The 27,422-nt window shown below is 36.7% G+C and overlaps 1 protein-coding gene across 2 annotated transcripts in view; it reads left to right on the top strand.

The window, feature by feature from the left end:
- Window positions 1-27,422, top strand: part of ATP6V1H (ATPase H+ transporting V1 subunit H) — a 120,593-nt gene that overhangs the window by 50,776 nt on the left and 42,395 nt on the right. For both annotated transcript variants that reach the window (XM_015145373.3, XM_015145372.3), the window contains 3 exons: window positions 4,727-4,919; window positions 21,513-21,691; window positions 23,949-24,074. In XM_015145373.3, coding sequence (XP_015000859.1) covers window positions 4,727-4,919; window positions 21,513-21,691; window positions 23,949-24,074 — 498 coding nt within the window. The remainder of the gene's footprint in view (window positions 1-4,726; window positions 4,920-21,512; window positions 21,692-23,948; window positions 24,075-27,422) is intronic.

Raw genomic sequence — 27,422 nt, 5'->3', positions numbered from 1 at the left:
TTGGACTCTTACCTGTATCTCCAGTGTAGGATATACCTGTGAAGGGACCCAAATATTCTAGATCTTTTCAGTCAGTATTTGTATGCAATTCCTTAGAATGGGTTACTTCTGCAAATAGCTGTTCTTAGGAATTGTATTCCAATTGTCACAACTATTCAAGATCCATCAATTCAGTAATTATTTTTCTATTAATCTGTAAAATTTCAGTCCATTCTTGTTTATTTAGTCGTCAGTTTGCCAGGAAAAATAGCCATCACAGTTTGTCATCTGGGTCCAACAGACCCTTTAAAAATATATTTTTAGTCATTTTGTGAAAAATTGACGGAACTAAGAATAAAGAGAGTGAAAAACAACTGTTAGAAATTTCAATAAAAATTAAAATATAGCAAACCTTTTTGTAAAAAGTTTATAAGAGGTTAAGGCCTCTTATAACACAAGTATCATAAAAGATGACAGAAAATCATCACATGTCCTTGAGCGAAATGGTCTAGGTTCTTGTCGCAAAGTACTGTCTGGAAGTCTTTTATGTTCAATGGCTAACTAGTTGAGAATACTATATTTCCTTTTTGTCCTTATAAATATATTCCTCATTTATCAGTTCTTGAGTTTGAGAAAATTCATTTATAATATAGATATCTAGAGACTCACAGTTTAAGATTTAACTTAATTTGACCCATTTCACTGTTATTGTTAGAGAATAGAGTGCAGTCTATCTCTTGTTTCATCTTCTGAATAATCTAATAATTGTGAAACACTTTCCTCTGTTGGTCATTATTATAGGCAGAAAATAAAAAATTCACACTTGTCAGGAGGTTCATTAGACTCACCGACATAGCATATAGTTGTATTCACAGATATTCACAGATAAGATTTATTACAGAGATGCAGTGAGGACACACAACTGTATCATAAGGGACAAAGACACAGGCAGAGTGTGGAGGAATCCATGTGCAGGCTCCCTTATGCTCTCTTCCTCCCAGAGGGGTCTCACAGAGTATCTTCCCCTAGCATTGAAAATGCAGCAACATTTGTGTGAGGTTTCTGTCCAGGAAACCCATCAGAGACTCAGCTCCCAATATTTTATTAGAGGTTAGTTATGTAGACACACTCTGCCTAAAACACACCAAAATTTCAGACTCCTGAAAGAAAGTAGGTGTCTTAATCTATTTGGGCTGCTTTAACAAAATACTACGTGGCTTATAAACAGTGGAAACTTACTTCTCACATTTCTGGAGGCTAGGAAGTCTAAGATGAAGGCATTAGCAGATGTGGTGTCTGGTGAGGGTCTGTTTCCTCATTCATAGATGGCTATCTTTTCACTGTAAACTCAGATGGCAGAGGGGACAGGGGTCTTTCTCAGCACCCTTTTAGAAGGGTACTGATTCCATTCATGAGTGCTCTGCCCTAATTGTAAGATAAAATGAATTTTAATTCTACCAACCAAAAATTAGATTTTTTTTTCCCCCTATGGAGGACCTATAAGAAAGAATCAAAGTCATGAAATAGCAATCTCTACAAATAGTTGTAATTGCTTATAAAATAAACTCAAATACCAAAATTTGGTCTCTCTGAACTCTCATGGTATACTGAGTACAACAAATGCTGCTGTTCTAATGACTAGTACCTTAGTATTTTAGAGACTATTCAGCAATGTTAACCATTCAACAGCAACAAGATCAGGCATAAATATGATCTAGACTATTTCATGTTCAACCAATATATTTTGATATGCTAATGACCACTAATAAGATTAGCAGTAATCAGATTAAACCTTTAGGTGGAGAAATGGGCATTAATAAAGGTATAATAACTTGCTGAAAGTATAGCAATTTCAAAAAGTCATTTAATCTTTTCATTTTTTCAGAAATATGTACTTTCTACTTTTTGAGTTTTTGCTTAGCATTGAATTTGTGTGTGCGTGTGTGTGTTTCTCACATTGCAAATGGGAATAATGTGAGGAGAAAAATTTTCAAGTATAGCTCGTTTGAAGAGTAGAAGATAACTGAGGTCTTTTTTTTTTTTTTTTTCTTTCTGAGACAGAGTCTCGCTCTGTCGCCCAGGCCGGAGTGCAGCGGTGCAATCTCAGCTTACTGCAGCCTCCACCTCCTGGGTTCAAGTAACTCTCCTCCCTCAGCCTCCTGAGTAGCTAGGATTACAAGCATGCATCAACACGCCTGGCTAATTTTTGTGTTTTTAGTAGAGATGGGGTTTCACCATGTTGGCCAGGCTGGTCTTGAACTCCTGACCTCGTAATCAGCCCGCCTCTGCCTCCCAAAGTGCTGGGATTGCAGGTATGAGCCACCTCGCCTGGCTGATAACTGAGGTCTTAAAAAAACTCAGTACATTTTAATCTATATAGTTTGCTGACTTTTTTGTTGTTAAAAAGCCTATTATATACATAATACAACACTGTTTGAGTATTTGTATACCTATATAAGATAAAAAAATTTACATTATATTGTGCTATATATTGTTAGCCTCACAGGAAAGTCTGAAGGTTAACGTTAACTTCCTAAATATTGGAGCTATAAGTGGGCCTTTGCTGGGAGTAATTGCCTCTACTGCCCAAAGTAATTTATAGATTCAGTGCTATTCCCATTCAACTATCATCGGCATTCTTTTTTATTTTAACATAATTTGATATGAAGAATTATTAACTAAGTATACATTTGCTAACTATTTTTGTATTTTTTGGGAAATCTTTTGGTAATATTATTATTATTATTATTTTTGATAGAGATGGGATTTTGCTATGTTGCCCAGGCTAGCCTCAAACTCCTGGCTCAAGAGATCCACCCACCCTGGCCTCCCCAAATGCTCGGATTAGCGGCTTGAGCCACCATGCCCAGCCACTAATTTTGTTTAAAATGAAACAAACAAACAAAAATGACTCTTGAGTGTCAGAAACGTAGCAAGTGCAGATACCACCCATAAGGCGGGGTGGGGGATGTAAAGTAGGCGTGCAGTGGTAAGAGATTGGAATCATTAAAATTTGCATGCTTGGAGGAGGGGCCGATGGTACAGCTGAAATTTAGACATTTGAGTAGGAGGTTTTGCCCAGCTGATGTTGGTGTCTCTGAACTCCGAGGAAAAGCCTCGTGGATTTAGAACCCAGGACTCTGGGGAGGGGAGCCAGCTGGCTAGTGCTGATGTCTCAGGAAATGTGATGAGGCTTGTTCTGCTAGAGCTGAAAAACTGCAAACTGTTTTTGGCTGCTGCCATGGGAAAGAACTGCTGCTGCCGGGTTGAAGGAGTGTTACTGGGGTAATGCTCTCAGGATCAGGAAGCCAACAGGAGGAAGTCCATTCTTCCTTCCTTGAAGTCAGCCTCTAGCTCCTATTCTTGGCATAGCCTAACAGGGAGCCAACTGGTGGAACAGAAATGTGGTTTTCAGGGTCTCAGCAACACAAAGCCAAGTGCAGAAGGCTTGGCTTAATAACTGGAACAGAGAGCAAAGGAAACCAGGGACTAGGGTTTTTACAGTATAAAATGACATGATTTTACAGCAGCTTATATACCAATGTCAATATTAATTAAAAAGCAAGTTTTGCATAACAACCAAAAATAGAGAAGACAAGTCAAAACCCATGCATGAGAACATTAAAAACAATTAGTGAACTGAACTATGTACAATCATACAAATGGAGAAATAACACAGATAAAAGCCTTTCAGTAAGTTACAGTAGGATTAGATTGTAAAATCAGGCATAGCATTTTAAACATTTATATTATTAGAGCAGCTTTAGTTTTACAGAAAAACCGAAGTGCAGAGAGTTCCCATTACATCCTCCCCTCCCCCCGCCCCCGCAAACTCCCTTATCATTAACATCTTGCATTGGTATGGTATATTTGTTCCAAATGATGATCCAATGTTAATAGATTTTTATTAAAAAGTTCCATAGCTTACATTAGGACTCACTCTTTGTGTTGTACATTCTGTGGTCTTCGAGCTCTTTACCCCTCTGGTCTTCTTTTAAATAGGCTCTGCTCCAATATGAAGGTTACTTTTAATGATCTTATTTGATGATTTTTTTTTTTTAATTTGATGATTTCTGAACTCCATTGTTTGAATGTAGGTATTCCCCAGGGCAGTTTCCTTAGCTTTTCTTCTATTGTATATATTATCTGTCTTGGTGTAACCTCCTTCATTTCCATGTCATTTTCCTAGTTTCCTTATCAGTAAAGTAAGAGATCAAACTAGAAGTTTGATCAAACTGAGTTTTTGATCTCTTGATCAAACTGAGGTTTTTCCTGACCCCCAAATTCAGTAATTGGCTATGTCAAATTTGAACCTATCACAGGTTTTCACCAAACTCATCCCTTCTTTTCTCTGTTTCCTCTATATTTTAAAGCTATCAGTGGTCTTATTGGTTGCCTGGACTCAAAATCTCCATGTAACTTTTGGCTCTATTGTCTGTCCGTTTGCTCTTTCCATTCCTGTTGCCATATTGCCTGTCTTTGTTCCCTTCTTGCCGCACAGCAAGAGCTCCTGCTTCCTGAGGTCCTGTGACTTTTGGAGAGAGGGTTAAGTGGAGCTGTACTGGAAATGGTTCTCTGTGAGTAACAATCTAGCTGCTTGTTATTGCTGGTAGGAAGGAAACGACGTAATTCAGAGAGACCTGTTCCGTTAGTGCAAAAAGAGAATAATTGCTTATTTCTTCTTTCTTCTGCTATCATATTAAATGTTTTGTAAATGTGTGTATGTGTGTGTGTGTTTTTTTTCCAGCATAATGGGAGTGTTGAGTAACAAGTGTGGCTTTCAGCTCCAGTATCAAATGATTTTTTCAATATGGCTCCTGGCATTCAGTCCTCAAATGTGTGAACACCTGCGGCGCTATAATATCATTCCAGTTCTGTCTGATATCCTTCAGGAGTCTGTCAAAGAGAAAGTAACGAGAATCATTCTTGCAGCGTTTCGTGTAAGTATTTTATGTTGGTTTGTGTGTATGTGAGGCATTTTTGACTGCAGTATATTTGAGTTTTTACCAGGTGGGAAACAGTTACTTGTTCTTCTAGTGGTTATGAAACCATAGTGTCTTGGTGAATATAGAGTAAAATATCACTAATTTGTATTTATGGTGTGGGCAGTGGGATAGGTGAGAGGAAACCATCTAAGTGAATGAAATATGTGAGTTATATAGTATGCTTGTAGGGAAATGCAGTTAGATTATGTTCAGGTGGAGGAAGTCCTTTTCTGCTGCAGTGTATTCCAAGAGACTGTTCTTGAAGGAGTTTCTCTCTTATGGAGCATGTATTTTAGTATGGAATTGTGTTTCAGGTTCTGCACCTACTGACTGGAGTACATTTTTGAGGCAACTATAAAAATCTATCATTATTTAAACAGTAAACTTTTTAGGATATTAGATTTGTCAGTTATCTAAGTCATCTTCTTCCTTTGAACAGATGAGGAAGTTGAGGACAAGAGAAAGCCTAGCTAGAATCGAAATCCTAGGTTGCCAGGCGGTTTTAATACTTCATATTGCTAATTGACTACCGAGAGCCAGTGTATTTGCTGTGCCCATTGTCTACTGATAATTTTGTTGGTTACTTTAGATGGGCTTCTGTGGGATGGCTTGGTTGAAGTAATCTAAGAATGCTATTCAAGGTTAGTAATAGTGGACATGTCCCATATAGTGCCTATCCTCTGCCATACTTTGTTCTAAGATCTTTCCATTTAACTCATTTAATGCTCACCAGAGCTCTGTAACTTAACAGTTACCGTTGTTACTGTTAACGTATAGGTGTCATTGCTATACATTGGGAATACTGAGGCATAGAGGTCACATTGCTGATAGGTAGCAGACTTGCAAATCCAGAATGTTGGCTGTAGAATCTGTGCTTTTAACCATTTTTGTTCTTATACTTTCTTTAAAAAACAAGTAAAAAATAAAAAGTGGGGCTGGGTGTGGTGGTTCATGCCTGTAATTCCAGCACTTTGGGAGGCCGAGGCAGGCGGATCATGAGGTCAGGAGATCGAGAGCATCCTGGCCAACATGGTGAAACCCCGTCTCTACTAAAAACACAAAAATTAGCTGGGCATGGTGGCGCGTGCCTGTAATCCCAGCTGCTCAGGAGGCTGAGGCAGGAGAATTGCTTGAACCAGGGAATCAGAGGTTGCAGTGAGCTGAGATCGTGCCACTGCACTCCAGCCTGGGTGACAGAGTGAGACTCCGTCTCAAAAAAAAAAAAAAAAATGAAAATAAAAAGTGGTACACATGTATTGCAAAAATTTAAATAATGTAAATATCACATTTGCCAAATATAATTACTAGCATCTTTCAGATGTTTCTAAGCACAGAGATAAATAAATAGATGTGTAATTTTGTTTTATATTTAGAAATAAAAATGACATGTTATACTTGTCTATAACTTTATTCTTAATATATAGTGAATATGTTTTCATTTCTGTATATGTGGATATTCAGTATTTTTTTAATGGCTATTTTCCACTGTGTTGGTGTAAAGCTGTGTATTTAACCAGTGCTCTGTTGATGGCCATGTGGTGGTGTTTCTAGTTTCTTTTACATATGTTTGCCCACTTTGATGAATATTTCTTTTGGATTTAGTTCTGGAGATGGAACTGCTGGGTCAAAAGAATGTGTTTTTATACTTTTTCATTTTTATTTTTTTAAGACAGTCTCACCATGTTGCCCAAGCTGGAGTGCAGTGGTGCAATCTCGGCTCACCGCAACCTCCACCTCCTGGATTCAAGCATTTCTCGTGCCTCAGGCTCCTGAGTAGCTGGGATCACAGGCATGCACCACCATGTTCAACTAATTTTTATGTTTTTAGTAGAGACAGAGTTTTACTATGTTTCCCAGGCTGGTCTCGAACTCCTGACCTCAGGTGATCCACCTGCCTTGGCCTCCCAAAGTGCCAAGATTACAGGCATGAGCCACTGCACCCCACCTTTTTTTTTTTAGACAAGATTTTTACTCTGTCACCCAGGCTGGACTAGAGTGGCGTGATCATAGCTCACTGCAACCTCGGACTCCTGAGCTTGAGGGATACTCCTGCCTCAGCCTCCCAAGTAGCTGGGACTGTAGATGCATGCCACTGAGCTTGGCTAATTTAAAAAATAAAATCTTTTGTAGAGAAGGGATCTTGCTTCGTTGCCCAAGGTGATGATGAACTGCTGGGCTCAAGCAGCCCTCCTCCCTCAGCCTTCCAAAAATTGTGGGATTATAGGTGTTAGCCACAGCACCTGGCCTACACTTTTGATAGATAATATCATACAGTTTTCAAAAATGTGCAGATTTACATTTCCATCAACTATATATTGGGAGTGCATATTTTTCTGCTCACTATGATTTAATATTACCCTTTTAATTTTTACAAAATCTTGGTTGGAAAACTAAATCATTGTTTTAAATTTGCATTCCGTTAATAATGAATGAGGCTGAGCATCTTTTAATATTATTGGCCATTTATATTCTTTCTATAAATTGCTTATTCATAGCATTTGTCACCTTCCAAATTTTAAAATTTGATGTGCAGGAACTCTTTTCTAGATGTCTGTAGTTAATAACAGCTAATGTCTACTGAACGCTTATTCTGTGTCAGGCACTGTCCTAATTACTTTAAATGTATTCCATATATACTTGTCCCAGGAACTCCATTTAGTGGTCACTAGGACACGAGAGGTTAAGTAATTTGCCAGAATAGCTAGGAAGTGGCAGAGCAGGAATTTAAACTCAGGCAATATGATGCATGCTTTTAACCATCATGCTAATCTGTCTTTGATGCAGAGAATAATAATTGTTAAAATTTATTAAGTAATTTTTATGCATTGCCTTATTTAAACTTCATGATTACCCAATAAGTTCTATTACTATTTTTATTTTATTGATAAGGAAACCAATACTCGGAGATAATTCCTCAGTAAGTGAAAGGATTGGAATTTCACTGAGATCTTCCCAGCTCCAAAGCTGTCCTCTTAACCACCCTGCCATCTCCTTTTTTTCTTGTCTTGTTGCGTTTTCTCAGGAACCTTAAGACTGGCATTATAAAGGGGGAAACGTGGAAAGGAAAACCGAAGCTAACATCAGGGGAAGATTTCTTTGCTTAAAATACCAGCTGGATGTGTTGAGCCCCGTGTATTTCCTGGCTGCCTGCAAGGGCTGAGTGAGTGAGTGATGGCATGGAGGAGTGGTGCTCAGTGTGGATTCTGGGAGACTGTACAGTGAGATCCAGGTGTGGCCTGCTGGGTGTGATAATCACTGACCAGCTATTGACTAGGTGTTGGGCTAGGCATTAGATTTTCTTTCGATTATGTTTATTTATGAAAGTAACACTCTTTTTCCTATAAAAATCATTCTGTGGTCCTTGAAGTTCACTCTTGAGAAACAGGCAAATGCGGAGCCTCCTTGCTTCTCTCCCTCCCCATGGTGCCTCTGCTCTTCGTATTTCCTGCACACACTGTCCACATGAGTTGTCACAGTAAATTTCAGTCCAGCTAAAATAATAATCAGTTCTTAAGTCATTAAGGTTGTATTAATAAGGCTTTACTTTGAAGTATTTTAGTAGGTAAACTGAATGTATTTTTTTCTTCTACTCAAGTGCTTCATTATCCATATTCTTATTTATTTAAAGTAAAAAATTCCAGAAATGGAGTCTTTTGCCAATCTCTCCTAAATCACAAAACAGTTGTGGATTCCATGTATGTGCCAGGGGCTATGCTAATTATTAGGGGACACAGATGACCAAGATAGAGCTGGACATCGAAGGTCTTATGGTTTGGTGAAGACAGTCGACATGAATAAGCACTGCCAGTGCAATGCAGTGATGAGTGACCAAGGGAGGAAAGGCAGTAGAAGAGAGACGGACAGCCAGAGGAGAGGGGTATGAGGAGGAGACAGGGCCCGAGGGGCCTTTTGAAAGGGGGTGTGAGGAGAAGAGAGAGCTCAAGGGGCCTTTTGAACCAGGAATAGTTATCTTGGAAGTGCAATGGTGGGGAGAGGTTGAATGTTAACAAGTGAAGAAAGAATCTTCTAGAATCATCAGTAATTTGTTCTTGTAGGATTTGTTACTCCTTTCCCTGACCCAGGTGAATTCTGAGAGAGTAAATACAGCATATGAATCTGGCTCTTGAAGATGCAATCCTGGGATTTGTGGCTGTTTACTTTCTGAAGGCACAGACTTGTTCTGTGAATGGATCTTTTGCCCCTACCACTCTGGGCATAGAACTAGTGGGGCCAACATGAATATTTCAGTCATCCTGGTTATCACCTGACACTAACTTGCGTTCACACTCTTGGGCATCACTCACCAAGCATGGCACCTTCAAATAAGACCCTTCGTCAGATCTACTTTTAGCACTTTATTCTGTACTCTCCTGCTCTGAGGGAACATGGAATAATATCTGATTCCTCTTTTAAATTTGTTCACTGTGGCACAATAGATATTGCATCTTTTCAATTCAATAAATTTGTTCTCTGAGGGCTTAATGCTCCTTCTGTTCCATTTGTCTTAGTTTTGAGTTTCTCCCTGGTCTTTCCTTTTTTTAATTCTACAGTTGTCACAGGAGCCTTTATTTTGTCAAAATGTTCTAGTGTAAATTAAGCATCTACCATTTGCAAAAATAGAGCTAGTTTGATCTTTTACTGTTATAAAAATAATATGGTTTATAGTTAAAAAGATACGATAGAAAAATATTAAGTAAAATTGTAAATTACCCACAATATCACTCCCACATATGGAGCCCCCTTGATGTTTTAAAACCTGCAGTTTATCTCTGTTCCTTTACTACATACAACTAGGCTTCAACTCTGGGTGAATTGCAGTAGGCACTGAATAGCTGAAGGAGTCTTTGACATCTCATCTCTTCATGATTTGGGTGGATCATGCTTGACGTTCCTCACTACAAAGTCTGTATGCACTCAGGCCTGTAGTGAGTGTCCTGGCATGTGCAGTGGCAGTCAGGTTCTCTGGGCTCTTGGGCTGGCCTCCAGGCTTTTGGCCAAGTTGCTTAGCCTCTCCGTGCTTTAGTTTTTTTCATGTGTCCTGTGAGAGTAATATCATCTCTCCTACATCTGTTACTTTGTTGATGCTCACATGATAATACCCTTTGAAAAATATGTGCTAAATGAACCTTTGGCACCTAATAGACCCTCAGTAAATATTTGTGACTATAAAGAGCTGGTCGTGGGTTGGTTGTTGGCACCAGGGCTACAGCAGTCATGGTGAACTTACTTCAGGTTATGTGAACACTGGGTTCACATAGTTGTCTCTGTGGGGTTTGTCTTTGGATGTTACCTAGACAGAAAGAATAGTGGAAAGCCTTTTGGAATGAAAGTGTGTTATTTACAAGGAAATTGCGATCCAATGAAAAAGTTACCTGGAAGTAAAGACTGGCCCAGTTACTGAATGTTCACATTTTAAAAATTAAGAGAGAAGTAAAAACATGTTTACTTAATCTGATGAGCGTATCACAGAAAGCAAGACTAGAGAGAGAGGGTCCCTATTTTCTGTTAGTGCATGGACTTTTGTCTAAATTGGAAGCTGTTAATAAACTTGGTACTGAAAGCTTTTTTCAGAAAAGGAGATAGATTTTATAATTGCTAAACTGTTAGGAAAGATGGTAACCTTTGACTCAATGTCTTTGCAATTAGATTATCTTAGAAAGATGAATTATTATTGTTTTTATTATCTTTTGTGTGACTTTCACTGATGGGCAATGGAAAGGTCAGCTGTTTCCTAAGTAGTTAATGTGGCATTTACCTCTACGTGTTCTTTTCTGTATGTTATATATTTTTTGAAGTTAAAATATCTATTTTTCAAATTGTTAAAGATTGTAAAAATTTATAATTATTTCTTGTTATAGGCTTTTGATAATTCATTAATAACTTGTCCATTTAAGGTGAAATAGAGGTGTGGGGAAGAGCTGTAATAGAAGTTGGGGTCTTATTTTAGCTGTCCTGTTTTTTCAAAGAATATTCTTTCCCTTATATCTTTTTCTCTCAGTTTCAAGAGACTACATGACTTATTATTTAGAAAATACTTTAAGTACTGCAAGTTTCTATGAAAAACCAGGTACTAATAATTTTTTTTCTTTTTGAGACAGAGTCTTGCTGTATTGCCCAGGCTAGAGTGCAGTGACATGATCTTGGCTCACTGCCACCTCTTGCCTCCCGGGTTCAAGCAATTCTCCTGCCTCAGCCCTCCGTAGTAGCTGGGACTACAGGCATGTGCCACCACACCCACCTAATTTTTGTATTTTTGATAGAGACGGGGTTTCGTCATGTTGGCCAGGCTGGTCTCAAACTCCTGACCTCAAGTGATCTGCCCGCCTCAGCCTCCCAAAGTGCTGGGATTACAGGCATGAGCCACTGCACCTGGTCCAGGTACTACTTTTTAATAGTGAGCTGAGATTTAATCTAAAGCCCAGCAAAAGCTGCTTTAATCATTATATGATATTCTATCTAAGCTTCCCACATACCCTACTTTTTTGTCCCCACTTAGTTCCTCCTCCCCTCCATTATTTTTCATTTTGAATCATTAGTTAAAATAAAAGGTTATTGGAAGCACATATCTAATACTGTAATATCACAGAAGAGAGATGTTAGTTGATATTAATTGATTTAAGTTCTTCCTTCTCCTTTTCTCTTCCATTTTTCCTCTTGTATTTATTCATCTATCAGTGCATCAAATGTTTATTGAAGACCAATATGTGTAAGGCAATTTGTTGGTTACTGAGTGTGTGGAAAGATGCATAAGATAGAATACCTTTTCTCGGAACCTTTGCATTTTGTTTAAACCTTTGTTTTGATAGAGTAACTTGATGAAGTCACTGTGTTTACGATATACAAAGCTCAAAAAGTCACCATAAGTGTAGAGCCAGACTGAGATTCCTAAGTTTTTTTTCTTTTGACCTAATTTGGGAGCTTTCTGAATTAATTATGCACTTTTATGGAAATTTGAGAAATAGAGTAGAGTAGCTCTTTCGTAATGGTGCAGTAGAAGGATAGACAGGAGTCTCTCTGGAGTGCATAGACCTAGGTGTGAATTCCAGCACTTGATTGTTTAGTGTTGGGAGAGTGGCTTGAACTCCCAGAGCTAGTTTCTTTATGGTGAAAGGTGGTAGATGGTACTTAACTCATTTAAACTCATTTAAACATTCGGTAAGGAATCCATGAAATAACAGTTAAAGTGTCTGCAATAGTAAATATACAATATGTATTTATTTCCCTGCCTTTTTTCTCCATAAAATCATGGAATAATAACATTTTCCTCTTTATCTCTGTAAGTTGGATTCTTGCTAAGTTAATATTAAGCCCAGGTAAAGATCTAGTGCTGTTTTGTTTGCTTTAAAAGAGACAGCATGAATATGTTACTAATATTTAGAAAGATTTAAAAATCTTATTTAAACTATATTTATAATTTCAAATTTTTACCTATAATGCATAGAATTTAATAATTTATGGGCTTCTATTGCCTAATTTGGGGTTTCAGAATATTTAAAATAGACCCAATCCAATGGCAGAAACACTAGTTTTTTTTAGATTCTCATACGCTAAATTTTTTTTTTTTTTTTTTTTTTTTGAGACGGAGTCTCACTCTGTCGCCCAGCCTGGAGTACAGTGGCCGGATCTCAGCTCACTGCAAGCTCCGCCTCCTGGGTTTACGCCATTCTCCTGCCTCAGCCTCCCGAGTAGCTGGGACTACAGGCGCCTGCCACCTCGCCCGGCTAGTTTTTTGTATTTTTTAGTAGAGACAGGGTTTCACCATATTAGCCAGGATGGTCTTGATCTCCTGACCTCGTGATCCACCTGTCTCAGCCTCCCAAAGTGCTGGGATTACAGGCTTGAGCCACCGCGCCCGGCCCTCGTACGCTAAATTTGGGGTAATGCAATCATTATGTGAATATGCTAAGAGCAGAAAGAAGAACATCTTTAGACATCCACAATTTTGATATGCACAGTGGAACTAAAATTGAGCCATTCATAAAGATATAGTGAAGCCATTTGATTTATACCATCAAACTGATTTTAAAAATGATGATTTTTAAAGTAATTTTCAAGTTCCTATAACCTTTAAAAAAGATTTTACTGATGAGGTTATTTGAAGATAGTACAGATACATCCTAAAACTTAGGGAAATATTTTTTTGTGGGAGGCTTTAGAAAGCTTGCTGAGCTACTGTGAGCTGAACAAATCTAGCAGCTGCAAATGATTATTATTATTTTTCCATTTGGCTGGATGAATTTTATTTTTGAAAATGTCCATCTCACTTATTCATAGTACATGCTGAACTCCAGGTCTCTGCATATATTACTGCTGTTGGTTAAATTGATTTGTCAGTCTTTAGGTCCTAAAATAAATTAGGATGTTTTGGGGCTGTGACTGATAAAGACATTGAAGATCATCTTTGTTGCCTGGAGTTTTACATCTGTATGTTGTGCATTTGATTTCTCTTTTGGGCTCTGCTTAGTCAAAAGCCTACATTATATGTCAGATAAAGTGAATCATATTTTTACAGTGATACGCTTTTCATCAGAAAGGCTTAAGAATTACAGCCAAATTAGATAGATTAATCATGATGTTTAATTCACATCTACACATGTATACTCACTAGTCATAAACATGCACACACATGTACATGCATTTTTCCATGCAGGCAGTTCATAGTAATAACTCTTTCAAAGAGGCTAGCTCTAGGCTGAGTGTGTGGGGCTGTTCTGGCCACGGCTATGGCATGGAAGTATTGCCGGGAAGAAATTTTATTCTGGAGTCTGTCCCTTATCCCCTGTTTCAGGAATTCTGCCTCAACCTCTTTGCCTAACCTCTATCTTGCTTAGTAGATACTAGGTTTGGATGAGGTCTCGTAAGACTGAGACTTTTTAAATTTTGAGGTGAGTCCTTTAATACAGCATTTTTTTAAAGTGTGGTCCACATTATCAGTGCAGTGCAGTGAACTGTTTTTTAGTAACCTGCAATGGATAAGTACAGAAAGTGAAAGTCAGCATTTAGAAACTTGTGGGAATTTGACAGAATAATGGTTTATTGAATTTTATAGGAAAATTGAACTTGTATTTTACATGTCTTAAAATTCATTCTTACTGTGTTTTATAAAAGTATTTGTTCATGACTGATTGAAAAATCAAAAAACAAGCAAAACCGGTCTTCACCACCGATGGTTTTTAAAGCACTGCTTTCACATATATTTTACAAGGCCAGCAATTCAGTTTTGCTGACAGAAAGATCTGAATTGTCACCTGATTCCACCTTGTTCTTAGAGATGTCAACATCCCTCTGCACCATTAATTTGCCAAAGGCAAAAATGATGTTTATACTGGATTGGTCACTTTTGCTTTTGTTGAGGTGAAGATATCATTTACTTTTAGAGAAAGAATAACGTATTTCAAAGAAAGTGTTGCTGCCAGATTAAGTAGATTGTTTCTGACAGATTCAGTTTCTTAACTACTTTTTATAACCCATTTATTCCTTCTTTTCATTTTTTATAGTAAGATGAAGCAATGAAATGAGAATATGTATTTAAAGAAGAATAGAGAAGGCTTAATGATTGATTTCACGCAGTTGAAGAAAAAGGGAGAATCAAAAATGACTAATCTTTGAAATGCTGTTATTTTGGACAGCATTTGAAAGAGAAGTTCGTTTTAGAAGAATACCATAGGGCTGTTCTACATTAGTTATTGAATGTGTTGAAGTTATAGTTGAAGCCATTAGTTATGATAATATCTTGTTTTTTTTTTTCTTTTTTTTTTTTTTTGAGACAGAGTCTGACTCTGTTGCCGAGGCTGGAGTGCAGTGGTGTGATCTCAGCTTGCTGCAACCTGTACCTCCTGTGTTCAAGCGATTCTCCTGCCTCAGCCTTCCATGCAGCACCACGCCCGGCTAATTTTTGTATTTTTAGTAGAGATGGGGTTTCACTGTGTTGACCAGGCTGATCTAGAACCCCTGACCTCAGGTAATCCACTTGCCTTGGCCTCCCAAAGTGCTGGGATTACAGGCATGAGCCATCGCGTTCAGCCGATAATATCTTAAAGATGGAGTTTAATTCTCTGGTCAACAAATACATGTAATGAAATTAACAAAAGACATAAACAAAAGAGCTGTGATATGTTTCTAAAGTTAGAAGAGAGGGTAATAGGAAAAGTAACTGGAAAAGACCGTAGAAAGTTTAGTAGAAAAATAAGTGAAATCTCACAAAAGGGAAGGAAGAGAGGAAGAGTTTTATAAGAGTAAGCGGTTGGCCGGGCGCGGTGGCTCAAGCCTGTAATCCCAGCACTTTGGGAGGCCGAGACGGGTGGATCACTAGGTCAGGAGATCGAGACCATCCTGGCTAACACGGTGAAACCCCGTCTCTACTAAAAAATACAAAAAACTAGCCGGGCGAGGTGGCGGGCGCCTGTAGTCCCAGCTACTCAGGAGGCTGAGACAGGAGAATGGCCCGAACCCGGGAGGCGGAGCTTGCAGTGAGCTGAGATCCGGCCACTACACTCCAGCCTGGGCGACAGAGCGAGACTCTGTCTCAAAAAAAAAAAAAAAAAAAAAAAGAGTAAGAGGTTAACAGATTTACGCCTCCCCATAGTTGAAGGTCTCAGAAAATAATTTGTTTAGAAAGAAATAACAGGTGTTCTGAAAGAGAATAGTTTGTAGAAGTAGTCATACAAGGAACTGGGGATTAAGAAAAGAATTAAACATAATCTGTGATATCTAGTATGTCCTATTTACTAGGATCTCACATTTTAATAAAGGAGACAAGCATGTAATAATATTAGTGTCATACATCATGATTTCTTCTTTGACTTTGGATTACATAGGAGTGCATTGTTAAATTTCCAAGTAGAAAGTTACTGGTCTTTAGCTTAATTCTGTTATGGTTAAGAACATATTCTGTAAGAATTCAATCCTTTGAAATTTGAGACTCATTTTATGGCTTGTCTTATAGTCTGTCATAGTGGATGTACCAAGTGCACTTAAAAGAATGCATATTTTGCAAGTGGAGTTGTGTTCTGTGTCATTTAGGTCAGGGTGGTTGACAGTGTTATTTAGATCTGTGTACTGATTTTTTTGTTTAGTGGTTCTATCAATTGCTGAGAGAGCTGTTAAAATCTCTAGCTATTATTGTGGATTTGTCTATTTCTTTCTTCAGTTTTGTCAATTTTTGCTTCATGAATTTTGAAGCTCTGTAATTAAAACACTTACGAATGTTACATTTTCCTGGTGAATTGGCCTTTGTATCATTGTGAAATATCCTTCTTTATCACTGGTAGTGCTCTTTGTTTACTTTATTTGAAGTTAATATCACACTGCAGCATTCTTACGCTTACGGTTGCATGCTATATCTTTTTCCTTCTTAGTTTCAACTTGCCTGTGTCATATTTAGTTTGTCTCTTTTAGGCAACACATTCTTGGGTCTTACATTTTTATCTATTCAAATAATTTCTGCCTCTTAACTGGAGTATTTAGTTCACTGGCATTTACAATAACTGTTGATATGATTGGATTTAGGCCTACCATTTTACTCTTTGTTTTCTCTTTGCTTATCTGTTTTTTTGTTCTTCTGTCTTCCATTTTTGCTTTCTCTTGGGTTAAGTGCATCCTTTAAAAATTTCATTTTACTTACCGTAATGATCTCCAGTTCTGTCCATGTTGCTGCAGATGAGAGAATTTCATTCTTTTCTATGGCTGAATAATCTTCAGTTGTCAGAGGCTGAGAAGGGTACCGGGATAGGAGGGGATGAAGTGAGATTGGTTAATGGGTACAAAAATACAGTTATATAGAAGAAATAAGACCTAATGTACAATTCAGCAGGTTGATAGTAACCAGTAATCTACTGTATATTTCAGAATAGCTAGAAGATAATAATTTAGATGTTCCCAACATAAAGAAAAGATAAATGTTTAAAGTGGTGGGCATCCCAATTACCTTGATTTGATAATTATAAATTATATATGATTGTATCAAAATGTCACATGTACTCCCCAAATAGGTCCATCTGTTATATATTAATAAATTTAAAAAAATTATCATAACATTTCTTTGGGGTCTTTAACTGTTTCTTTTTGCACTATTTTATTTCTTAGAGGTGATTTTGGAGTCAAAGTCCACATCCTTTCTATTGTACTAGCTTATGGAAAATGTGAGCACTTGTAGTCTTTCATGCTACAATTGTCATATTACTGTATTTACATGTTATAAGCCCTACAATACAGGGTTTTAACCTGTGCTTTAAGCAATCTCATGTATATTATGGAAGTAAAAAGGGAGAAATAGTGTTTTATATTTATCCAGCTATATATTAATATGATATCTGCAGTTCTTTTTTCTTTTCTGGACACTCAGCTTTCCGCTTGTGGTATCACTTTCCTTTAGCTGCAGAATTTTCTTTAGCCCAGGGATCAGCAAACTTTGGAAGCCTATGGGCCAAATGTGGTCCACCTGTTTTTATAAATAAAGCTTTATTGGAACACTGCTTTGCTCATTTATGTTTTTTAATGACTGCTTTTGCACCGTAATAGTAGAATTGTGCAGTTGTGACAGACTGCAAAGCCTAAAATATTTACTCTTCAGCCTTTCACAGAAAATGTTAGCCAATCCCTGCTTTTGGATATCTTCCAGCGTATGTCTGCTGGTGACTGATTATCTCAGTTTTATTATAAAAAATGATTTTATTTTACCTTTATTCTGGAAGGATATTTTTGCTGGATATAATTTTTTTTTTCTTTCAGTACTTTCAAGATATCATCCACTTTCTTCTGACATTTCTCCTTTATTTTTCTCTCTCTTTTTTTAATACTCTCTCTCAGCAGAATTATCTCCATAATTTCTGACGAGAAGTCACCTTTCCTTTGTATTTTTGTTCCCTGTATATAATGTGTTATCTTTTTCTGGTTGCTATGAAAATTTTACTATATTTGGTTTTCTGAAGATTGACTGTGATGTGTCTGGATTTAGTTTTATTTGTATCTACCTTTCCTAGTATTTACTGAACTTACAGATTTGTAGAGTTGTATCTTTTGCTAAAGATGGAAAATTTTGGCCATTATATTTTCAGGTATACATTTGCACCTTTTTAATTATCCTTGCCTTCTGGCATTCTAATTCCACTTACGTTAGACCTTTTGATATTGCACTGCAAGTCACCGAGCCTTTGTTCACTTTGTTTGTGGGAGGGAATAAACAGTATTTTTTTCTATCTGTCTCTGAAATTGAATAATTTCTATTGTTGTGTCTTCATGTTCACTGACTCCTTTGTCATCTCCAGTTTACTTTTAGGCTCTTTTGTAAATTTTAAAATTTCAAATCATCTATATTTTTATTTCTAGGATTTCCATTTGGGAATTTAGTGTCTGTGTCTCCACTGAACTTTCTTTTTTTGCTTTTTTATTGGTACCGTTTTTTTCTTTGGTCATAGTCGTAATGTTTACTTTAAATCTTTTTCTGCAAACTCCGATATCTAATTCATCTCAGGGTTGGTCTTTCTCTGACTTTTCTCTTGAGTGTTGGTCACATTTTCCTGTTTCTTCATATGCTTATTAATTTGGGAGTATATTCTGAATGTTGTAAATCATACATCCTAGAACTGGTTTCTGTTATGTTCCTCCATAGGACATTGAGGTTCTTTAGCAGGCAGTTAACTTGGCTGGGCTCCAACTCCAAGCTCTCTCTTCCTGTGGTGAGAAGCAGCTTAAATATTTTTTCAGTTCTTTTAGATGTAGCTGGGCTGCTGGGAGTTTGTCCTTGCATTGCATAGGTCCCTGGTCAGCTAGAGATTTGGGCAGAGTTCATATGCAGAATTTGGGTCTCCTTTATGTTTCTCTCTGATTTCACCTCTCACTTTCTAGCTGCTATCGTCACTCTGAACTGTCCTCTGTCTCCTTAGGCAATTGAGGCTGTGGTTTCCGTCTTGAGTTTTACCTGCATTTTTCTGAGTGGAGCCTATCTTCAGGAAGAGAGCCATATATAAAACTAGAAATTTTCCTAGTGTCATTCCTTTCTTTTTTTCATATCTAGACTCCATTCTAGTTTCTGCTACCTTTTGTTCCTTCAGGTAATCTTTTATATTTCATCCAGATTTTATAGTTGGTTTCTATGGAAGGGTTGATCCGATAGAAGCCACTTTACCATTCCTGGAAATGGAGTCTCTGGAATATATTTAAAATTGAACCAGTAAATATACACTTTGTTCACAATGTTTTACATGAAAGGATAAAACAGTAACATGATAGAAATTCAGAAGTAACCTGATGAAAAAATCACAGAATCGTAGTTTTGTTTTTCTGACTGAAGATAACAGTTCAAACTGAACTGTCCTCTCTCTCTGAAATGAATACTTTCGACTTTAAGTAGATGGAAGCTTTGTTAACTTCAATAGTCTTGAAGTTTACCAGGATCACTTTGGTTCTTATATTTTAGTTTTGTCTGTTTGTGAATTATAAACTCAGAATTCTATAGGCAACAAAAATATTCTTTAAACTTTTTGTTGGCTTGACAATGCTATGCCTTTCCTTGGGCTTGGTGTTCACTGGACATCTTGTGTCTGAAAATTTCTCTGACATTGAATTTGGGAAACTTTCAGCTATTATTTCTTCAAATAAAATATCAACCCCATTCTCTTCCACCTCTCCTTTTGGTATCCCATTTGCTCATGTGTTGGGTCATTTGATAATATGTAACAGATTACTGAGTCTCTATTCATTTGTTAAAAAAAATCTTTTATCTCTTCATTCTTCTCCTTGGATAATTTTAACTTATTTTCAAGTTCACTTACTCTTTTTCTGTTTTATCTCCACTTGGTTCTTAAGTCCATCAGCTGATTTTTTGATTTCAGAAATTGTAGTTTTACTTCTAGGATTTCTGTTTCTTTTTAAATAATTTATACCTTTTTTGTTTGAAATTTTTCATGTATTGAAAGCATTTTATTTCATTGAGGATTTTTATAATAATTGCTTTGAAGTCTTTGTTCTAGTATCTGGTTCATTCTGGAGCTGTATTCAGACAGGATTTGGGTCTCCTTTATTGCTCTTTGTTTTCTGGGGCTCCCCCCAGCCTTACCCCTCAGCGTTCATGTTTTTCCAGCTTCACTTTTCTGGTTCCCCAGGGCAGAAAGACTATTTTTGGCTTTTCTGTGGCTTCTCTGCCACTGTGCCTTAGCTTCAGGATAAAAATTGCAGTGACAGGAACGTACTTGTATTGTTCCTTGACTTCCCTACTGTATGTGAGTATGAACTTCATACCAGAGTCTGTCTGCTTCTATTTACTGTTTTTTTTAAGTAGTTGCGTTTTCAGTCTGTTCAGGTTTTATAGTTGTTTTCTGCCAGAGAGAGGTTGGTTCAGTAGGTTCTTAAATCCATCATACCTGAGTGGACGTTCATGTTTTAGTTTTGAAGTAATTTTAAAAGCAAATTAATTTAGTTATACTGTTGCTGTTACTCTACTCATCTATTCATAATAAGGAGGATTGCAAGTAATTTCTCATATCTATCGATGTAAGCACTGAGGAGGAATATTAGGTTCACAAATATTTTATTATTAAATATCAACTCTGAGCTGAGCACTTGTGCTAGAAAGAAAAATAAGGCAAACTACTCTCAGGGTACTTAAAATCTGGTAGAAACATAAAGGGAAGGTTGGTGGGCATTGGTTTCACTGACTTCCACATGCTAAGCTAAATCACTTTGTGCATTTGTTCAGCCTCATTATTAGGGATAGAACTTACTTGTAAAAAGAAAAATATTCAAATTTTGTTACAATTGGAGTTAATTGTTACTGTGTGTGTTTTTTTTTTTTTTTTTTTTTTTTTTTTTTTTTTTTAATTTGACAGGCTTTTTAAACCAGCTTGGTGAAAGTAACTTTTTTGAAAATAGAGGTCTGTGTTGTTGCTTCTTGTTCCAAGAGTTTAGCCTGGTCCTTACTTAGAAACATTGCTTAATTCCATGACAGCTTATTTTTACAAATTTGTGGATTCTTTTGTTGTTTTCTTAAGTACTCTTAGAAATAGAAAATCCTAGAAGAGAACTCAGGAATTTGCCTGAATGTTGCAAAACTTTTCTGATAATTGTTCAAACAAGGGAGTTTAAAAAATTGTTGTCCCTTGTGCACTTACAATTTTATTATAGACGTGGGAAAATGGTGACAGACTGGGAACTGGAGAACTTGGCTTGACTGCGAACTTGAAGAAACACTCTTTCTTAGTATCCTGTGTGCTTTAGGTGGGCAACAAACGAGAGCTCACAGCCAGAGCAAGGCCATGAGAAAGGATTCTGGTGGATTTCATTGTAAACGTGTTCAGTGTTGTAGGGCTCATCTGGGTCAATAATTAAAGATGTTTAGTAATCCAGGAAATACAAAAGTGATCAGAAGTAGGCTTCTGATATGGGACAGACACTCAGGAGCGAAGTAAGGATTTGAGATAGAGTCATCCACTTCAAGGTGATAGTTAAACTTGAGAATAGGAGGAGGAGAGAGACTATAAAAGAATGTGCAGAGGTCTGTGAACATCACATGACAAATTATGTAGTTTCTCACTATCACTTTGTCTAACCCAGAACTTTTTAGAAAAATCAACTGAAAGAGAAACTCGCCAAGAATATGCCCTGGCTATGATTCAGTGCAAAGTTCTGAAACAGTTGGAGAACTTGGAGCAGCAGAAGTACGATGATGAAGATATCAGCGAAGATATCAAATTTCTTTTGGAAAAACTTGGAGAGAGTGTCCAGGACCTTAGGTGTGTTATTCTTTTTAATTCTCATGTGCTGGATCTGTTGGACTTTGTTCGACTTGCATAGCATTTTAAGAAAACCTGAATTTGTTGTCACCTATACAAATCAAGAGAGTTCACTAAAATACATTAATGTCTCCTGGGAAGACATCATTCTGACATGGCAACAGTTGGACAGAACTGTGTTATCTCTTCTAATTTGGGGAGATTCCCACTGTTTTTTGCTGTCTAAACTCTGACCAGCTTTACTCCCTCAGGATGTGACTCCACCCTGGAGCTCCTCGAGAGTCTTCTCTTAGAGTCTTTTTAAGCAACAACAGTAGTTTGTTAATTAGTGGAGGAGGTTTGCCTGTATATGGAGAAAGTATTTGTTTTCCTGCTTTTTGAAGGACTTTTGTCTCATTTTTTAATATTAAAAGTAATGTAAATAATGTATATACAGGGAAAGAATTAGCCAGTATGGAAGGAACTGCATGCCACTCCCACCATCTTCACTGCCTCGCCTCACTCTCCCTCATGTCTCTTGTGTTGGCTTCTAAAAAGCCTTCTAGCCCTTCTCTGCCTGCCCCCTACAACCCACAAATGGGGCTCTGCATATTCTTTTGGATCTTGTTCTTTTTCTGTTTCGTACATCATATCTTGATGATCTTTTCCATTAACACTCGTATTCTTTGTTTTTAAATTACCATTGGCACGTTTTTTAAAGGGTTACTCTCTGGAAATAGGTACTTGTCTTGGGTGGACTAGGGTTTGGAGCCAGGCTGATTCTTGGAATTGTTTGGCTACTTTTTCCATGTGTGACCTTGCACAAGCTTCTTGAGTTTTTCAAGTCTGTTTTTCTTTTAGTAAAACAGTAATAAAAATGTTAACCTTGCAGGATTTGTTGTGAGGTTCCGTCTGCTCTGCAAACGCCTTCAGCATAGTATGTGCTCCAGAAATGTATTTACCAGATGATTCAGTGCAGCCATAATCCCAAGGCCCAAAGATTTCCCAGAGGTGGGAGGTGTTATCTGTATCAGTGGTTTGTAATGGATCTTGTGGAGGAAGAAAAATGATTTTTATTATTCTAGAATTTCAAATATTTCAAATATGGATACATTGATTATAATAGGCAGGCCAGGAATAGGCTTCACAGCTATACATTCTGTTACTATGTTTATTAAAAACTGATGACTGGTTCTCTGTAATAATCATTTAAGGCCTGTTTTTGTAAAAAATAAGATTAGTGATAGCTTTCTAAATGATTTAATCCATTTTAGCTAATTATTACTGATTTTTCACCTTGAATTTGGTAATTTGAAAAATACTATTTACATAAAGCTAATAGGGTGATGGACGCAGCTAAAAGAGGCTGGTCTCTGTTTTTGCTATTATAGGATTAGGATACGAATATTAAAAATACTAGTTTACTTCTTGTACTAACTGGCCCTACATTAAAGTGTTTTACTGCTTTATTCAAATGGTACCCTCTGATCAGTTTATCTAGTACATCTTGGTTATACTGAATTACTATTAGTATTTGAATGGTTGCATCTTTTTTAAATTTTTACTTGAGAGAAAGTCCAAGTATGTTCTGACAGTGTGTTTGTCTACTGGCTAACCACATTAAAAATTTTCATACTGTAAAGCTTGGAGTAATCAAGTTACTCTCCAGTGAATGGTTTTTAAATTAAGGTGAATTGCAGTTTGTTATATGTACAGAGGCTTTTGTCTTTAGTCCGTAATGGATTAATTCAATTATTTCTGTCTATACTCTTTGTCATCACATTGTAAAATATTGTGCCAATACGTGTGATTTTGTTTTTGTGATGTATTATTATAGTTTATGATATTTATAGTATAATGGAGTTTATTATGTTAAAGTACTATGCTTTTACGTAACATATTATTTTGCCTATTGGTCTGGGAAATAAAGTATTTCAAGTGTCATGGTAGAAATTCTGATAGATCTATCAATTTTTTTCTTATACACATTCATGTATATATTGGAGTAAGGATTTTGAAAGCAAGTGTTGATTTTTATGTCTCATACCCAGCATTCAAATTTGACAGGAGAGTTGGACCTTACTACACTGAATAACATTTCACATGATTTATTAAAGATTATTTAAATTGTTTAAAGTTCGTTTAGTGGTAGTTTGTTAATGTACAAAGGATGGTCAGTCTTTGTAATTAAATAATAAGTGAAGACATTTTATTTTGCTTAATTTTGGAGTAAGTGTCAGATTCTTATAAACCTTGAATTCTTTAAACATTTTTATAGTTCATTTGATGAATACAGTTCAGAACTTAAATCTGGAAGGCTGGAATGGAGTCCTGTGCACAAATCTGAGAAATTTTGGAGAGAGAATGCCGTGAGGTTAAATGAGAAGAACTATGAACTCTTGAAGTAAGTTTATTATTCCACTTTACACTCTTAATATCTGTTATCCCAAATCCTCACCAACACTTGTTTTTGTCACTCTAAATTTTAGATATTCTGTGGTTTTAATTTGTATTTTATTCCTGACTAATGTGGTTAAATACCTTTTCATATCCATTTGACCATCTGGACATCTTTTCTTGGAGAAGTGCCTGTTCAAGTCTATTTTCTTTCCTTCTACAGGAGTTCTATATGTATTCTGAACATGAGGTTGTTGTCTCATATGTATATTTTCATCACAGCCATTTTGTCCCCACTCTGTCACATGCCATTTTACTTTTTAATGGTGTCTTGATGAAGAGGTGCTCTAAATTTTGATGTAGCTCAATTCATCAGTCTTTCCCTGTTTGGCTAGTGCTTTTCTGTGTCCTGGTTAAGAAGTTTTTGCCTACTCAAGGTCACGAAAATGTCTTTATATGATATCTCCTGGAAACTTTATTGTTTAACTTCTTATAGTTAGATACCCAGTCCATCTGGAATTGATTTTTGGGTAAGGCATAAAGTAGGGAACAGGATTTATTTTTTTCTTTCCATAGATATTTCATTGAACCAGCTCCATTTGTTGAAAACATTTCCCCCAGTGCTCTCCAGGTTTACTTTTGTCATAATAAGATGACTGATATGTGTAGGTTTGTTTCTTTTTTTAGTGAGATATAGTTTATATAGCATACAATTCATATGTTTAAACAATAAAATTCAGTGGTTTATAGTATATTCAGATATTTGTACCCATTGCTTCAAAAAGAAACGTCATATCCTTTGGCCATCACCTCTCTATCCACCCATCTACCTAGCCCTAAGTAACCACTGATACCTGGATTTGCCTGTTACAGAAATTTCACGTAAATGGATTCATGTATGTTTTTCATGACCGGCTTCTTTCACGTACTGTAATGTGTTCAGGGTTCATCCATGTTGTGGAATTTATCACTACTTCATTCCTTTTTATGGTTGAATGATTTTCTATTATGTGGATAAGACCACATTTTATTTATGCACTCATCAGTTCATGAACTTTTGGGTTGTTTCCACCTTTTGGTTATTATAAATATTGCCAGTAATAGTTGTGATACAAGTTGTGTGGGTATGTTTTCATTTGTCTTGCTGTTAGATACTTGGGTGTGAAATTGCTGAGTCATATGTTAACTCTGTGATTAACCATTTGAGGAACTGCCAGACTGTTTTCCAAAGTGGCTACACAATTTGCTATTCCCACTAACAGTGAATGAGGGTTCTGATTTCTCCACATCTTTGCCAACATTTGTTATGACCTGACTTTTTGATTCTAGCCACCTTGAGTGAGTGTGCAGTGATATCTCATTGTGGTATCTATTTGTATTCCTGATGGCTGATAATGTCAAGCATCTTTTTCATGTGCTTGTGGGCCATTTGTATATCTACTTTGGAGAAATGTCTGTTTAGATGCTTGGCTCATTTTTCAGTTGGGTTGTCTTTTTATTACTTAGTTGTAAGGGTTCTTTATATATTCTGGATACAGGTCCCAGATTCAGATATGTGATTTGTAAATATTTTATCTCATGTTGTGGGTTATCTTATCACTTTCTTGACAGTGTCCTTTTGAAGCACAAAAATTCTAAAATTTCTATCAAGTCTAATTAATTTTTTCCTTAGTTATTCATGCTTTTGGTGTGTTGCTAAAACTGAGATTATGAAGATTTACTCCCATGTTTTCACAATATTTTTATAGACTTGGCTCTTACATTTGGGTTTTTGATCCATTTTGAGTTAATTTTTGTATATGGCATGAAGTAAGGGTCCAACTTCTTTCTTTTGCATGTGGCTATCCAGTTGTCCTAAGTACTATTTGTTGAAAAGACTATTCTTTACTTATTGAATTATCTTGGCATCCTTGTTGAAAATCAGTTGACTATAGACTTGGGTTTATTTCTGGACTCTCTGCTGGTCAATAAGATTACTGTGATAGCAGTACCACACTGTTTTGATTGCTGTTGCTTTATTGTCAGTTTGGAAAACAGGAAGTATGACTTTCTACCTTTTTTCTTTTTATGAGAAAAAGAGTGTATCTTTAATGAGTCTCTAATTGGTAGATATTTTAAATTGTTACTAGAGTTTGCTGTCACACACAGTGTGAGAATTACTAATATATACCTTACTACAACTTTTAAAATAGACTTTAATTTTTAGAACAATTTTAGATTCACAGAAAAATCGAGCAAAAAGTAGAGTGCTTTCATATGCTACCTCTACCTCCACCAACACCGTTTCCTGTTTCTAACGTCCACTTGTTAGCATTAGTGTGGTACATTTGTTACAATTGATGAACTAATATTGATATGTTATTAACTAAAGTTCATACATAGTTTGCATTAGAATTCACTCTTTGTATTGTATAGTTTCCTCATTCTGAACTTTTCAACTTTGTATGTAGCTCTGTGGGTTTTGACAAGACTATCTTTGCTCCAATGAATTGCCCTTGCTCCACTGTCACAAGATCAGTTGACTGTATTTGTGTGGGTCTATTTCTGGGCCCTCTCTTCTGTTTCAGCGATCTATTTGTCTATTCTTTTACCAATACCATATTGTTTTGAGTCCTGTTTTTATAGTAAATCTTGGAGTTGGTAATGTCAGTCCTGTGACTTTGTTGTTCTTTAATATTGTGCTGGCCATTCTGGGTCTTTTGCTTTTCCATAACTTTAGAATATATGGAAACAAACTTTAGTTTGTCAGTATCTACAAAATAACTTGCAAGGATTTTGATTGGGATTGTATTGAATCTATAGATGGAGTTGGGAACAATTGGTATCTTGACAGTGTAGAGTCTTTCTACTTGTGAATGTGGAATATCTGTTTATTTGTTTCAATTTTCTTTGATTCCTTTCATTTGACTTTTGTTTTCCTCATATAGATCTTGCACATATTTTGTTACATTTATACCTAAGTATTTCTCTTTCTCTCTTTTTTTTTGATGCTAATGGTCTTGTGTGTGTGTGTGTGTGGGTGGGTGTGTGTTGTTGTTGTTGTTGTCCACCCCCCTGCCTCTTTTTTTTTTTTTTGAGACAGAGTCTCACTCTATTGCCCAGATTGCAATGGCGCAATCTCGGCTCACTGCAGCCTCTGCCTCCTGGGTTCAAGATTCTCCAGCCTCAGCCTCCTGAGTAGCTGGGATTACAGGAGTGCACCACCATGCCCAGCTCATTGTTGTATTTTTAGTAGAGACGGGGTTTCACCATGTTGGCCAGGCCAGTCTCTTAACTCCTGACCTCATGATCTACCCATCTCGGCCTCCCAAAGTCCTGGGATTACAGGCGTGAGCCACCGTGCCTGGCCTTTTCC

Source organism: Macaca mulatta, chromosome 8 (assembly GCF_049350105.2).
Source record: "Macaca mulatta isolate MMU2019108-1 chromosome 8, T2T-MMU8v2.0, whole genome shotgun sequence".
Taxonomy (NCBI): Eukaryota; Metazoa; Chordata; class Mammalia; order Primates; family Cercopithecidae; genus Macaca; species Macaca mulatta.
The sequence above is the reverse complement of the archived record's forward strand: the minus strand, read 5'-3'. Positions and strand labels throughout refer to the sequence as shown.